Below are 16,479 nucleotides of genomic sequence, written 5' to 3'. Positions count from 1 at the left end.
TAAAATCTGTACAATAATATCAATATGATTTTAGGATAAAGTAGGATGCTTGTTAGAATAGCACTGTGTTCCCTTATTTTTTGGGTCAAAAATTCAGAGTGAAAATTTAAACTAAAAAAAAATATATTTAAAATACTTATAATAAGATGAAGAAAATAAAAGTGAACTAATTTAAGTGAATTAGTTTGTTTCTCTAACATTTTTGACTCAAAAAGGCAACAAAAATCAGGAATAATGAAATGCTGAAAGCAAGTTAAAAGTTTTTATTTATATTTTAACTTGAAATATTCAGAGAATAAGATAAAACGGAAAAATTAATTAATTTGTCAGAAAGTCTAGACAATAAGGGAGGAAGAAAATCTAACAAAAATTGAAAAATGCACTCTCCCCTCCAAATTTTACCTCAAAATTTACAGAAAACTAAAGAGAAAACAAAAGTTAATTAACATTAAAATAGGAGACAATTCTCCTTTCCATTTTTGCTCAGAATGCAGAAAGAACAAAGCAAGGGAAAAAGAATATATAAAATAATTTGGAAAAAGATTATTGTTTCCCTTGAAGTTTTAACTTAAAGTCTCCAGAAAATAGATAAAAAAATGAATTCCCTCTAGAAAGAAAGCTGTTTGCCTATCTGTTTGAAGGAAAAAGATTTATTTCTTACCAGGAATAATTTAAAATTTAGAATGTTAAGCATCTACGCAGAAATAGGTACCATGAATATGAAATAGCCAATAATGAATGTAATGCATACAATAAAATGGAAATATGCGAGTACATCTGGTTTGTGCTTAGAACATTGATTGCTATTAATTATCATAGGTAATGAGAGAATGAAATTAAGTATGAATAGTCCCAAAAGAAAGCAGATAATAATGAAGTTAAGAAAAAATTACCTTTGATTCTGAATTGTGAGTCAATATCAGCGTATCAAGTGTAGGGGTAAAAAGATGTTTTTGGATACAGTGACTGTAAAGTAAATTTCTGTAGGTGCATAAAAATTCATATTTTGTTATTCAGATATAGTTAAAGGAAAGACACTGATGAAGCAGGCGCTGTTACGTTCCTGCAGAACGTGATTCTACAGTCATTTAGTCCAAAGTTCTTTTATCCGATCTTTTTATCCAGTTACTTCATTTGTAAAACGAACATATTCTCCGTTCGACACTCAATCTAATTTTAGCTTAATTTCTTCAAGAATGGAGGACGAAAAAACTAAGCTATAGTGATAAGCGTCAACGGAGAGAAACAACTGGATAATGGTAATTATCTGGATGCGGAGATAGGTATACTTAAGGTAGAATAAAAATCTGTTAAAATAGGATTTATACCATCTTTATTTCTTTGCAAGAACGGTATAACAATAACTAAAATATATTAAACATAAATAACTTTTAATGAGCGATATCAAATTATGGATGAAAAACGGGTGTAAATGGATTTTATCACCAAATATGAGGCTTCTAGATACTTACTTTTTGAAGTTAAGAATTTTTGGATTAAATTTTTTTTTCAATTTTTCTATAGATATATGGCCTTTTTGTAGAAAGTTCAAACAAGACTACAGTTCTTTCAAACAAACCAACTTTTTCAGAGCGTATTCGATATAGGTTAAAGCGTGCACAAATAGATATCAGCAAAATAAGGCCTCTAGATATCGTCGTTTGAATGTTAGAAACTTAATTTTTATTTAATTTTGTAGTGGATTTACTGTGTCTTTGCAAAGCTCCAAAGTAGAACCACAGTTCTTTTAAGCCAATGTTTTCTTCTCATGCTCACTATAAGTTACAAATAAAAGCAAATTAAAAGCTGCATAAATGGTTAGTCTTTATTTCTGAGTTTTTTATTTTTTTACAACAGTAGTACAACAATGACTAGAATTCACAATGGATTCAGAATAAAATCCGCCATTTTGTTGCTCATTTTAAATATTTAAATTCAACGTGATGTGATATAAATAGTTAAGCTTAATGGAAGTATATACACATTTATATATTTTGTTCGGTTAAATTACAAAATGGCAGTGTGTTACCATCTTTATGCATTGTGCTAAAGATGGTAAATACATTATTTTTATTGCACAATTCCATACACATACACAGCTATGCATAAGCATTACAGCTAGATAATACCCCTGTATATACCGTTAGGTATATTTACATAATAAGCATAATGACCCATATAATACAAAATTACAAAATCTTTGGTTTAACAGCGCCTTAAACTTCTGTAGGATAGAAAAATACAGATGTTTACAGGTCAAATAGGCCGTAAATGATCAAGCTATAGGAACTGTTTGTGTCCTACCATGAGTTATGGCACAGCAAAAATTAATTTATCTTGTAGTTATTGAAAATGAGTTGGTAACGAGGTTGATTAGGTTGATCAGCACATTGTAGTTCGTTGATCTAAATAAAAACCCTTGGCAAATCAATCAGAGGGGATTAACTTACAAGGAAAGTGTTATCGATTCTGTCCTGTTCAATCAGTAGAAGCTCTCCATTAATCAATGAAGTCAAATTTGGATCATTCACAAATTCTGTGTGGTGTATGTCCCGAATCCCAAAGAATGTAGTAACTAAAGAATTGCCATGCCGTGTTCTTCAGTCCTTATCTCCATCATCATGCCAAATCAGCAGGAGACATTACTTTCAAATATCATCATTCAGAACACGTTTAAAGTCAACACTTTTGATGGATAAAAACCCCAAAATCCCTCCACTTCGTGTTCATCAGCCCAAGATTGTTGAGTTGTGTTAGTAAGTTTTGTTCAAAATCTTAGTTGCACTCAGCCGACAAGTCATTTAATTCAATTTATCATAATTTTGAATATGAGGCAAATCCATTGGTACCTATAGAAATGTAAATATTGGTACAGAAAAATCCGCTGTTACGAAATACTGGTAAAGGTCTATCAAGTTGGTGGCTGATGGTGCTGGGTTTCATTACTGGAAAGTCCTAAAATTTGTCACTTTGAATGTTTAAACATGCATTCGAACCGGAAAAAGTGGCAATGGAAAAGTGTTATAGAACTATGAGGCAAATCCTCAAACTACTGTTGTCTCTGTAAAGGTGAATTCTGAGACCTACTCACAGGAAGGACGTTTTTCTGGGAATTAGGCTAATTATTTCCAATGCTTAAAAAACCTTTATAGAAAAGTTGCGAACATTATTGTTATTTTTGGAAAAGAAAGTCTCAAAAACCTGTTTAACAAACCTACAATGGTCTAAAAATTTCAGCATTTTTCCAATAAAATAGTCCAACCAACAAAGACGTCAGCGGACGTGAAGGTACAATAGGTTTGATGTTCGGTATTGTGTACGAGAGGTCAAACCCGGTGCCGAACCAAATTTGATGTCAAAATGTTCCCTCATCATAGATGTAAAAGTGGAGAACTTTTGGTGTGTATGAAGACAGCTAGAAAATTTTGTTAAGCCTATTGATATGTTAAAGTTGTGGTTAGAAAGTGCAAAAATACTGTTGTTAGATATGTTAGGTGTACAAAAAGTAGCGGTCTCTATAAAAATGATCGCCCTCAGCATCAGATGGTCTTAGGCTATTAAGTACAGTGCCCTTATGCAAAACATACTTAAATAAATTTAAGCAGTTTTCATGCATGTTCGGTTTGGTACTCAAATCTAATTGTAAGTCACAATGGCTGTTGGCTCTGCTCGCCAGTGCACCAGTCGCCAACTGCTGCCAGCAATCCAGGACCGAACCTGTTTTTGCTCAGTTCTTCCAAGACGCAAATGATGTTAAATCGCATCAAAGTAGAACCGTGTAAAAGCAGATCCTAAGCAACCAGATGTTCTGTGTTTTGGTTGAATTTCAACATGTAGAAAGATGTGAACCTCGTTCACGTTCCACCGCTCAAGCGATATTTTAACTCGCGATGCTGCGCGAAAAAAGTTTCACCAAATAGATCTTAAATGCAGATGTTAATGCTGCCACGGCATACCGCTCGTGGAAAAATCCATTGTGGAACAATCCCCGAGCGGCGATAAAGTACCACCTGAGTGGTACCATATTGATCAAGGCTTAGATCTATGACTGTCACATCCTTACACATGCTTAAACTCCCCCTGTTCCCACCCCATACCGCACACACACCCCCGTGACTTGGGAGCGGCTCGGCGCCCCGTTTTGGCAGGCAGAAGTCGGCGGCCGTCGCGAACAAGCAGAACCCGCCTCCATTGTGCCAAAACCCTTAAAATTGCATCCCAAACCTCAGATCTTATTGATGATGTTACTTAGGGACTAATTGCCTGTTCGGCGTTACTGTCTTAGGCCTTAAAGAAGCAAATAAGCGGTTAAAAAAGGAAGTTCTCCATGCTCGGAAAACATGCAAGATTTTCATCCCACATGTGAGGATGTTCGCAACGGCTTGCAATCCTCATATCGTGAACAATAAAGCCACCAAGAATCGCCATCAAACAAACCTCATTTAGAGCATTTCAGTCCGCATAACACTTCATATCCAATGCAGTGAATAATCAGTATCTCGTTTTCTGGATGCATGTAAATGAGCTTGAGTGTCTTACTGGATGCCGTTATCCCAATAAGAAAACACACGGAAAAGTAAATCTTGCCGATGATCCTCTGTACACCACGGAAAATCAGTCCAGCAAATAAGCAACATAATTAATGGAGGGAGTCATTGTTAAGGGTTGTCAGTTGAAAAGCTGTAAAACAACTGCAACTGAAACAGTAACACAAAAGGGGATTTTTTAGCGTTTTTTAAAATTTTTTTGGGCCCCCAGTTGGTACAGATATTGCAAAAGGAAGTTGAGTGATATGAAGTTGATGAAAGTTGTGAGTGAAATGAGGACAATGATGCGAACACAAACGATCAACAGATGTCAACCCCTGCCACCAAACCAGGACATAATCTACCTTTACGCAGTTGCATCAGACGAAAGAGATGTTGTTGCCATCCAGTACAACCACATACAAGTAGATCCTAAGCACTAGATGTTCTGTGGTTTTGCGGGTTTCAATCATGCAGAGAGATGTAAGTGCTCTATATCCTTAGATCTAGAACCGGTACAGCCCCTCACATGGTTAAATCCCGCATGTTCCTAACCCATTAACCCTCCCAGCAACCCATTGGTTTGGTAGCGGGCTTTCGTCTCGTTTTGGCAGACAGGTGTGGGCAGCCGCAGTGAACAAATGAGAAAACATGTAAATGAATGTATGGATGAATAGATGGATGGAATGGTTCTATTGCAACATCTGTTACTTAAAACTATCTTACTATGTAATTATTTAGTAACAAGGAACGAGCCTCTAAATCTATCTAAGTTATAATCGCAGCATTGTTTGACGTTGAGCCCAGTGAAACCGTAGTTTACACGGAAAAAAGTAAAATTAAAATAAAAAAGTTTACAAAAATAAGGAATTTAATATCTATAGAATATATAAGGAATGGTCATCCTAGCGATCAACAATATCTAGCACCGGGGATAGTACTTGAAACCAACCTTCAGAAGTAAAGTACCATGATGGTACGAAATGCTGGGCTACTTGGGACATCAATAATTCGCCATTGATGCTGAAACATATCAATCTTTAAAGCAGTAACATTAAGACCGAGATTCTAACTGTTCAAAATGATATTACTAATCATGATAGAAATGTCTTCAGTATCGAATGGTTCAATCATTAGTTTCCGATCCTGTATAGAAGAAGGATATTTTAGATGTTTTATAATATGGGTTTGAATTGGAAGGTCTTTGATTGTGGATTTAGAAAAACTCTCTTTAAAAATGGGCTTGCGTTAGATGTAATATGGTTGTTAATGAGGCAAATAAGTATGAAGAAAAATTGAAAATTTGCCAATGGTGCATGTTGTGTTCATCAAGCAACAATAACCATTATGCCTTCAATTGCAGGAGACTTCATAAGTTTTCACTAGACTTGACCATAAATCCCAAGAACCCTTCCAGTAATAAAAACCGAATCTTGAACCTGACCAGAAGATGCCAAGATGCCTCTTTAGCCTGGGAAAGCAAACTCACAACTTTATAATTTTTAAGAGCAGCTGAAAAACAAAAATCATCCATTTTATGTATATACCAAACAGTAGAGGCTCAATTGGAACGAACAGGTTTACCGAGACAGTTCTGCTATGTTGTGATTCTCAGGCGTTAAATGTATTGATCATGGATTTAATCATTAGGAAAGTTGATATTTCATCATAAAATCACAAGAAACTTTCCGGTGATAAAAATCGAATCATGGAACCTAGCAGAAGATATTACACTCTACAAAAACTACCTCAAAGGGCTTGATACCTTGGCAATAACAATACTGCCCAGAAACCGTTCGTACATTAACTTTAGTTGATTGATGGTTCCAAAGAGAGGCTCACTATTTCAAAATTATGAGGATTGATTACTCAAATTAACTACAATTTCGCGTTAAACAGAACTTTCTTGATTTTAGCTCCTCCAGGTCTGTCCCGAAAGCAAAACATCTTATAATCAAAGAACCGAAACCTATCGACCATTTCTTAACTATTAAAGTCCCCTTTAACAGCTCTTTGCTTGTTAGAAGCGCATTTTCAATGCACAAAAAATTAAAACTGCTGGAAGACGAAGGAGGTTTAACCTTGTTATTAATTAGGACAGTATATTCGTTTATCTTAGTCCTGAATGTATTCTATTGAAATCGGTAATTCGAAGATCACGATTGAAGTGTGTGAGTGCATTTCAAAGTGTATAGAAGAAGGGCCGTGAGAATTGGTACGTGAATACAGCTTATCCGGGGTGTCTTTTCCATAAGAATGGGAACCAACTACTCAAATATTGACGCATTCACATCCGACTATGATTAGATGCCCCGATATTTGAGTTTAAAGGGCCCCAATCTTGTAGCCACAGAGAAACTCTAGAAACGCCCCAGCGAGATTCTAAGTCTCGTTTGTCAGAGTTTCCGTATTTGGAGAAAGTTTAGACCTAAATGATTCTACAAAATATCCCGTCCATTTTGAATTGACATGATGCACTATGGCCTACATAGTATTTCGGTCTTATAGATTACTTTTCGAGGTTAAGACGTCTATGGTTATGACTAGACACAGCATACAGCCAGGTCCGTCTTAAAGATCAAGAATTTGAAAAATTAGCAAGTTGAGTCTGAATTTGGTAGCAATAACATTTTTTCAGGCTCTAACGACATGCAATTGCCAATCCTCTCTAGAGGGGTGCTAGCAAAAAGGATCTTTGCTTTCATACATATGTATTTTTTGGAAAGAAACACTAGGCCGCTTTTACTGACAACTTCCCGCTAATGTAGCTCTTGATAAGGTTGGCATCTACATGCTCGTAAAGTCTTAGATTGTTGAAACTAGAAGAAGCAAAATTTTCTGGCAGAAACTTTCTTTGTTGGGATGGTGTTCGAAAAAGAACCAAATACTGACCTATAGAGTAAAATGGCTATTATGAACGAGAACGAAGGAATAAAGATGATGGTGTTCGTTTTTATGCTGATGTCTTTTGCAAAGCTATCCAAAGATAAAGAATTGTCTTCGAAGTGAGACTATGGAGGTTTGTGTTGGGAAATGTGGGTTTAAATGAAAAATACATTCTTATTGATGCGGTTTAGCAAAGCAAAGGATTAATGCTAAGAGGTTTTTAAGATATTTTTTGAATGGTAAATGATGTAAAAATAATTGATGTGACGAGGGAACCAGCATGCGAGAGCACCTACTGTTGATAGGTTTTCATGAGGATATTTTGTGCGCATAAATTAGATTTAAAAACGAAATCATCACGTATCTGAAGCTATTACGAACTATATAAGTGATTTAACAGGTAAATTTTCACTAGACTATTTAACTATGATTGTTGATGTTTAAAAAGGTAATTGGCTCCATTGCTAAAAATCCTATGTATACAAGACTGGACGATCCAGAGCGATAATGAGTCTACAATGAAAGACAGTTCAGTCAAAAATACCAGATAAAGATACTAATTCATCAGAATAAAGTTCAGTTGAGGATATGTATGGAAAATTAAATTTTGAAAGGTTTAGGTCTTGTATACCCAGGAATTTTTTACTCCTTTAACTTGAAAAAATCCAGAGTGGTAGAAAATGCTGATTAAGCAGTATTTTAGTTGCTATTACAACGAAATATCTCATACAGGTGCATGTACTCTAATTAGTTCAACTTTTCCTATTAGAACAATATGAAACGTTTTCATCGTTGTATTATGCGCGTTGACGAAGAGATTCTCCCTTAAAGATTTGCCAAGGCTTGAACCTCTCAACAACCTCATCAAAGAACTCAAACAGTTCGCAACCTTCGAAACGAAATAGGCAATACCACTCTCTACATCGCTCTTTAAATTACATTAATCCCCTTCTGTAGCTGATTGTCCAGGCGCATGTAAAATCCGAAACTATCGAAGAACGATAAAGGGCTAGCTTGTTTTTTTGCATATTGAGTTTTCACCTGCCTTTCTACCCTTTTTCTGGATTTAATTCTATTGAAATGTATGAAGAAGGTGCTTAGGAATAGAGAAAAATTGAAGCACTAGAACGCAGCACCTCCATGATAAGGAGAAAAACAGAAAGAACTACTCCGAAAGCTAAGACCCCTACTAGCAATGAACTACACTCTTTTTCATCCCGCTATGGAAGGCGCATTGTTTCTGCCCTTAATATTAAATTGACACGGATGAATAATTGTCTATGATGGTTTACACGTTTTTCGTCTTTGATCATTTACACCACAAATTTTTCGTAGCTCTGATAAAGTGAAACCAAATATTTTCGGAATTTTTGCTGTTAGTTAAAGGCAAAGCTTGGCAGAAAAGTGAATGACCAATGGTGGAAATAGGAAGATTTCCCCAATCGATACTGCATAGGTCTATGAGACAACTAGATGTAAAAATGAATGAAATAACCAAAATGATACTAAAAGTACCGGAAACAAGTCTAGAGGAGAATTCTTATTCTATATGTATTACTATTAATCCCGTTAGCCACGAAACAGCATCATAGAAGATCTTCAAATTAAGCCATAGCTCACCATCAAAAATTGTGCTTTACACTGCTACTACTAAATTTTTTGCTTTGGCAGTGGACGTTTATAAAGCTAGCCGCTTTCGGTTGTAAAGTTCCATTTATGAGTCAAGATGATGTTGGAGAGTGGTGTTAGGCCTTAATTGGCAGCACTTCAAACAAACCACTAACTGTGGATACTAACTTATCAGAATGAACTTTAGATGAAAATGTGCCTAATTATTCGTTTTTAAAGGGTGAAAATTTCGATACTTGTCCACGGTCGCTCAGAGAAAAAAGGCTTTTAAGACCATAAAAGTCCAAGCCTTTATCACCATAGCGAACCTTTTAAACAAGTTCGATTTCAATTTGAATTTGTCACCATCAAACCTGTTTTGTTATTTTTAATTTTTTGGTATCACTTTTTATACTAAAACCTATATACATTAACGAACCCATACAAACACAACATTGCTACCTTCTCAGCAGCAACTGGGCAGTTAAATCACGAACCGCCTATGAACTAGTATCACAAATAGGATAATTAAGGGTGCAGCCACTTTCCCTTGAGGTAGATTATATAGGTAGATTATAGTGTACAATATTCTTCTAGTTAAGTCAACCTAGAAAATTATTACAAAAAGCTTTAAAAAATGGCTGCACTGTTGAACTTACACTAATATCACTATTTAAAACTCACATGTGGTGGTCCTGAATGTGAAAATATTACTTGATGGTGGGCCTAGTTTCTGATGGTTGGTGGTCTCTGTTGGCAGCCAAAATATTGATGAAAATACCTACAGGTGGAAAAGGAATCAAAGATAAGTATTATAACATCTGGAAAAGAATTAGTTAGAAGACACAGAAGGAAGATACTACTAAAGTCTAAGAAGTAATAATAATATCAAATAGCGCGATTTTGAATAATGGGTAGAGCATATCGTCACAGCAGCCATTGAATTTCACCATAAAAATATGAGTTACAACGTAATTGCATATGCAAGGATATTTTACATTGTTCTGTTTTCAATTGGCAAAAAAGTGACCTTTTAATGACACAAAACGGGCTGCATAATGTAATTTTTACTCCCTAGGCATAAAAATTTTTCAATTCACTGCAAATGTAATAAATAAGAAAATAATAGATGTACGTTTTCCAGGATTTGTATTTACTGGATTGCCACACTTACCCGTATCCAGAGTTAAAGTTGCATAAAAATGCTCTCAAAGTTGCTGAAAATTGGTCTAGTCTTCTATATCGTTTAATTTGAGATATTTGCGGGTGTGAAGAAGAGAAAACTTTCAAGTTCATGGTCAAAGTGCTGTTGTCGGTGATGAAATGCCTGGTAGATCTGTTGAAATGTTTATTTTCAAGTAAATATTGCATGAGAGGTTAATAAAAACTTAATTTTTTTAATGAAATTTAATTAAATAGGAATTTTGCAAATGTTAAATAATTTACCTTTCGTGGGATACTCCCAATGGTCGGCTAAGGACATGTAATGGAATAACATCATCGTCCAATAATTTGTCTTCTGAAATAATAACATATACAGGGTCTGGCACCAAAAGCACCTTGGAGAATTAGGTCCTTATTAATCATTTTGATCGAAAATTGTTTTTAAAGATGTATGTAAAAGGTATTATACATTTTAAAAATATTCTCATTTATACAGGATATGCAAAAAAGATGCACTTCAAACACATGTTTTTTTTTTAATTGAATACCCCATATTTTATTACATATTTGGAATTAGAAGCAGAAAATAGTAGAAGTTTGTATAACACACATTAGGTCTAAAACGAACACTTCACGAGAAATTTGAAAAAATATAAAAATGCAAAGGCCAAGAAAACACTTTTTTTCTAAGTGAAATAAGTTATTAACTACTATTTTTTTACTATTACTTCTTAACTACAAACTATTCTTCAAACTAGAATGAATTCTTTACTAAACTGATATAAAGAATGAGCAAAAAGGTTGGTCAAATTTTACTCACTTAAAATTTAGTATAATTTTCTTATTTCAAATAGAATGTAAATATTTTTATCTATTAATTAGAAACACTAATTAATGCCCTTTTAATTGATACTATGGTGTCCTATACTTATCTTTTGCTTTCCCCTTAATATGAGAATTTATTTAATTTTCAATAAGATTAAAGAAAACGAATTATCGTCAGGGTATGTTGGACCTTATAAGTTCCTACATAGACCTCTAAAAACAATTTTCGATCAAAAAGATTAATAAGGACGTAATATTCCGAGGTGCTCCTGATGCCCCATCTTGTAGATAATATATATTGACAAAAAATATTTGTACGACAGGTTAGGTTTGTCAGTATATCCTCGCTGAATTCGAATCATTTCGCGAAAAACAGCATTTTTTCTCTAAAAATTGTTACTTACACTCGACTCCAAGGCGGGGGACGTCTCATAAAAGAAGTGTGCCTTTACTAACTGGATCATCCATTCTCAATAGTTACGTTCCACATAACAATAAATAATGCCAACCAATTTGTTTAAAAATAGACGACCAAATCATATGTGTTTAATTATGTTTTTCATAAAATTCAGTACATTCATTACAAATTTTTTAGTCGAAACACACTCAAACCCCAATTGAAAACCAGGAGGTGATTGGTGTTAATAAAAAATCATTAATTTCATAATAATTATAATACATTTATTACTTATTTAAACATTATTGATAATTAAAAAGTACTAAAATGTATATATATCCTAAATTTTCTTTTTTTTTTGTAAACTCATCTCCATATGGTACATTACATGTTTATTATGGTGAACCTAAAATCCAATAAGTATTTGTTTTAATATAATATTAAGGAAGAGAATAAATTTATATTTAGATATGAAAGTGAACATTCCATCACAAATGATTTATTAGTGCAAGCAGAAAGTGTTAGAACGTAAATAAAAATGCCAAAATACTTACCTGCTTTTAATTTTGAAAAAGGAAACCTGAAAAGGTATGAAAATGAGTTTTGGTACTTTTTTTACGTATTTTGTACCATCCATTTAATAACCACTTCAAATGAATTTTTTTCACTCAATTTAAACACAATTTTCTAGATACGTCTTTTTATTTTTGAAGAATTTTCTAAAGACCTGGAGTTTTCAAGTACTGTGATAAATATTTTAACAGATTGCTATCCATTTTTTAAGGGAGTTTTGAGACATTTTTGAAAATTTGTTTAAGATTTCCAGTTATTTACGTTTTTATGAAACATAAAAAGAGTTTCAATGAGCGTTTTATTGGTATGACAAAGATTTTTTTAAAGATATTTTGATCTTTCTTGCTACTAAATGAAATTTTAAGTATTGTTGTAATGTTTAAAATATTCAATGATATTTAAGGTCCTGTGAGATTCCTATGATATTTTCTGAAATTAAAAATATCAAGGTTGTTACTTGAGGTTCCTTGAAATGAATTCGTATTTTTGAAGATTTTATTTTTTTTATAATGGTTTTACATGCTCATCACGTTATTGATCCTAAAAGCACAAAACTGAAAGTTTGTGCACTGATTTAGGAAAAATATTCAAATCACATACTATCACCTCATTATTGTATCATTACAAATTTTAACGTGCGATTTTTCAAATGCCGATTTCTTTAAAAAATAATATGTGTAAAATAATGCGATGGTTTCCATGCTCGGAACGCCACTAATTTTTGAGGATAGAATTGAAAGTCTGTAAAATATAATTTAAAACGTACTATAAGAACTCAGGAGCGTACGTTGTTAGTTACAACGTAGAAATTTTTAATCCTAAATTCCGATAAATTGAGTTGAATTTTGGACGATGAGTATTTTCAACATGGTGCATGTATTTGCTATACGACAAAAATCCAGCGATTTTAATGTAGTGAAGACGAGATCAGAGTAGCAAAATGCATATAGTAGAATAAATTTCAGGCAACGTTATTCGAATCAGTCATATATGGATGAAGCCTCAGAGGGAAGCACAAGCACATACAAGAAGTACGACAGTTTTAAACGAATCGAGCAGCAGTCCCCCAAACCTTAGTCAAAAGCCCAATATAGTCAGTGAGAAACCAGAGAACAAACCAAGAAGCAATTGTGAAAATTAAGTAACGAAAAAAGCATTGAAACAAAGACAAAAAATAAATAATTATGTATACATAAAATATAGATATTAACGATTTTTTTTTTAATTTCTTTGAAGAAAAATTGATTCAACTTTTTCGAACTTACCAGAAATTTTCCTGTCTCCTGATTGAGAGGTTGAGGGTGTAATAATGGACAAAAAATTAGGAGCATCATCTGTAGATTCGTCAACAAGGAGCTTGGTGATGTCAAATTTAGATCTTCCTAGTGCGTTCAGTATTAAGTCACTGAAACAGAATCATCAATGAATCAATGAAATAGTCATGCATTAATTGCAACAAAATAGTATTAATTACCTCATGCTTTAATTACATAACTGAGATGATGAGAAAGGTGTTGTATAAGCTATTGTTTAGTTTCTGTGTTTTCCAAATCGTTCACTAATGATTTAGCCAGTTAATGAACAAGAGATAAAAACTATAATTTTTAATTGCGTTCTTTTAATATGTTTTTTAAGTTTTCACCTATCATAATTAGACAGCAATTTTTTTTAATCCTGAACTTACTAAGGATAACCTGCAACATTCTCACAGAACGTTTGCCCACGCTGTGAAACACAGGGCGGCACTTTCCCTCTTGGGGCCGCAATGGCCCTGTGGTGTGCCCTTTCGTTGGGATCGCTTTGAGACAGAGTGTTAACCATCAAGTGTCCCCAAACCCAAATCACCTACGAACGATTTTTATTTACATAACGGCTATTTGTGCACGTCTGCGAACAATAAAATTATTTGCAAAGCCAGATGCAAATATTGCAAAAAAAACTTATTCATTCTTCGCTTCGGAAATGAGGAATTTCAAGGTTGTGCTTATATGTCTATCATTGGTCAAGATAAATCTAATTCAGGTTGTTTGTAAAGAGGACCGTTACTATACATATTAGCGATTTGTATGTTGAAGGTGGGTATTTGCTGCTTTTAATTCTAAAAATAACTTTATGATTAAATTAGTTTAGAGTATGCTATGAATTTGAAGAATTTTTTCATTAATTTAAACCGAAATTATGGGCATATACACATATCTATGCACCTTTTAGCAAGAAGCACTACAACAGATTAATATTTGAATATTTAAATTTCTTTGGCCATACGCCTTACCCAAACCAATTTTTACCTTAAATTGAAAAATATCCACTTAGAACCTTTTTACTCAAATATCCGTAAAAAAACTTTTTTTATGATTTTTGCCACAGATATTCACACCTTGACAGTCATATAATTAACGTTTAAAGAAATATTGAAAAAATGGGAATTAAGTAAATTCGTTAAATTCCATAATACTTCAGTATAATTTTTCTTACCATCAAACACTTAAAACACATTTTCGCGATTCTTTTTCTGAAGATATTTGACCATACTCTAGGAAATGGGTAACAATAAACGTCCGATCTGGTCAGTCGCTGCTGAGAAAGAGAACCTCTTCTTCGAAACATGCGATAAATTCTTCTAAATCCCCTCCCCCTCTTTTTTTAAAAGATATAAGTAAATGTACAGATTTGTGCTGTGACCTTGAGAAGGTTCAATAGAAAACTTGGCTTTGTATACTTTTTGTATGGAAATTCCGAAAAGCTTTTCATAGAATTCATACTGCTAAACCGGCGCGTTCGGAGAACGTTATTTTATTGGTACTGGTAAAAATTTTATGCGATTTTTATTTAGAAGGAAGTTAAGGAGTATAAAATAATTTTGATGAATATTTTTCTTCTCTTTGTCGGTTTTTAACTTAAAAATTAGATGAAAAAAAAACAACGCACAGAAGAAGACTGTTCCCTTTCTCCCAATGGCTATTTCTACCCACGGGAGTATATTTCAACTAAATGAAGAAGAGAAGAAATCTAACTTTAACTTTAACAACATTTTGCATTCCACGAAAATATTGTGTTAGTTATCCCGCTATAATCTAATTTAAAATTTGCACAAAAAGCTAAAGAAAACAAAAATTAACTAACTTGAATGAAGGAGATAAAAATAAGGGAAAACTGAAAGCTGAAATATCTTGGAAGATGGGATTTTCATCTATATTTTGACCCAAAATTTGCAGAAAACCGGAGAGATAGTACAGACGAATTAACATTGGAGAAGGGGGCTGTTTCCTTGTCTATTCTGACTTGAGATATCCAGAAAAGGGAGAGAAAGAGCGGATAAATTAACAAAAGAGGAAGGACTCGTTTCCATCTCTATTTTTGCTCAATCAAAACTCAATTATATGGGAGGAAAAGGAAAGATGTAACGTGACAGGACAATTTTTCTTATTTACTTACACTTTGACTTAAGGAATGTAAGGAGGTCAATATATTTTTCCCTTTCTATGTTGGCCAAAAAAATCTTTTAAGACTTATTAATTAAATATTATAAAATATTTAATTTTACGAGGTGATTCCAACTTACTATGGCCGAATTTTTTTACTCTCTAATAGTTAGTGTCACTTTTTAAAATAAATTTGTAGACGTACCCTTAACATAAATTGCATGTTTCTCCTCCCAATAATTAAAGACAGACAATTTTATCATTTCGACTGTCTTGTGTATATCTAAAACACTCAATATCTATTTAAGAAATTTTCATTTATTAATTAAAAACAGAGAAAAAAATGTTTAATATCAAGTATATGAGATTATTTTGAGATAGTCATAAGTAATTGCATAGCTTGAGTTTTATCGAAATTTAAAGCAGAGAAAATTGTGCAATCTTTTTAATATATTTTTTAAATTTTCTCCTCCAAACAATTATCTTTTCTTCTTAGTATGTTATCATATCTCTTTCTCTGAGACAACTTTTTTCTGTTTCTATCTACAGAGCCTAAACAACGACCTGGCTAAGCATCGCTTAAGACTCAACAACCCTTATAAGATCTGGCCAAATATCCCGACATGAACACAAGATATCTGAGCCAATGGCACAAACAAGGCGGGGTTTAAACAATCGATGAGGGTGGAGGGGTGCAGCAACAAGTTGCACCACCGGAGATGGTTATAACGTGGGAAGACCGCTAATCCTGGGTTAACTTTGGAAGAGGAGACTTTGGAGAAATATGTGCAATTTTGGGTTAATAAGAAGCATTAAGAAATGATCTTGTATACGATCTCAATGCCGTTTTTTTTTTATCATTCATATGTATATGCTTCGATTTATAAAAATACAGGCCCTACGAAATTTTAAAAAATTAAAAATAAATCAACGGTAATTCAGATTCCTCCCTCGAGGATTTGCTCACGACGCCAATCACAGAATAGAAATAAGGAGAAATCCTCATGAAGAAATGACGTACGTAATCTGTAGACATACTGCATACATACTTTCTCCTAAAGCTTAATAAATTAGCTAG

At 33.5% G+C, this 16,479-nt stretch overlaps 1 protein-coding gene across 1 annotated transcript; it reads right to left on the bottom strand.

Moving 5' to 3' along the window:
* Window positions 1–9,471: 9,471 nt before the first annotated feature.
* On the bottom strand, window positions 9,472–14,583 carry LOC136415521 (uncharacterized). Its single transcript, XM_066400118.1, has 6 exons — window positions 14,455–14,583; window positions 13,664–13,824; window positions 13,245–13,384; window positions 10,467–10,539; window positions 10,195–10,356; window positions 9,472–9,801 (listed from the first exon to the last, which is right to left on the bottom strand). The coding sequence occupies exons 1-6, from the start codon at window positions 14,473–14,475 to the stop codon at window positions 9,747–9,749; spliced, it is 612 nt and encodes a 203-aa protein (XP_066256215.1). The 5' UTR covers window positions 14,476–14,583; the 3' UTR covers window positions 9,472–9,746.
* Window positions 14,584–16,479: the final 1,896 nt, after the last annotated feature.

Source organism: Euwallacea similis, chromosome 2 (genome assembly GCF_039881205.1).
Source record: "Euwallacea similis isolate ESF13 chromosome 2, ESF131.1, whole genome shotgun sequence".
NCBI classification, from domain to species: domain Eukaryota; kingdom Metazoa; phylum Arthropoda; class Insecta; order Coleoptera; family Curculionidae; genus Euwallacea; species Euwallacea similis.
The sequence above is the reverse complement of the archived record's forward strand: the minus strand, read 5'-3'. Positions and strand labels throughout refer to the sequence as shown.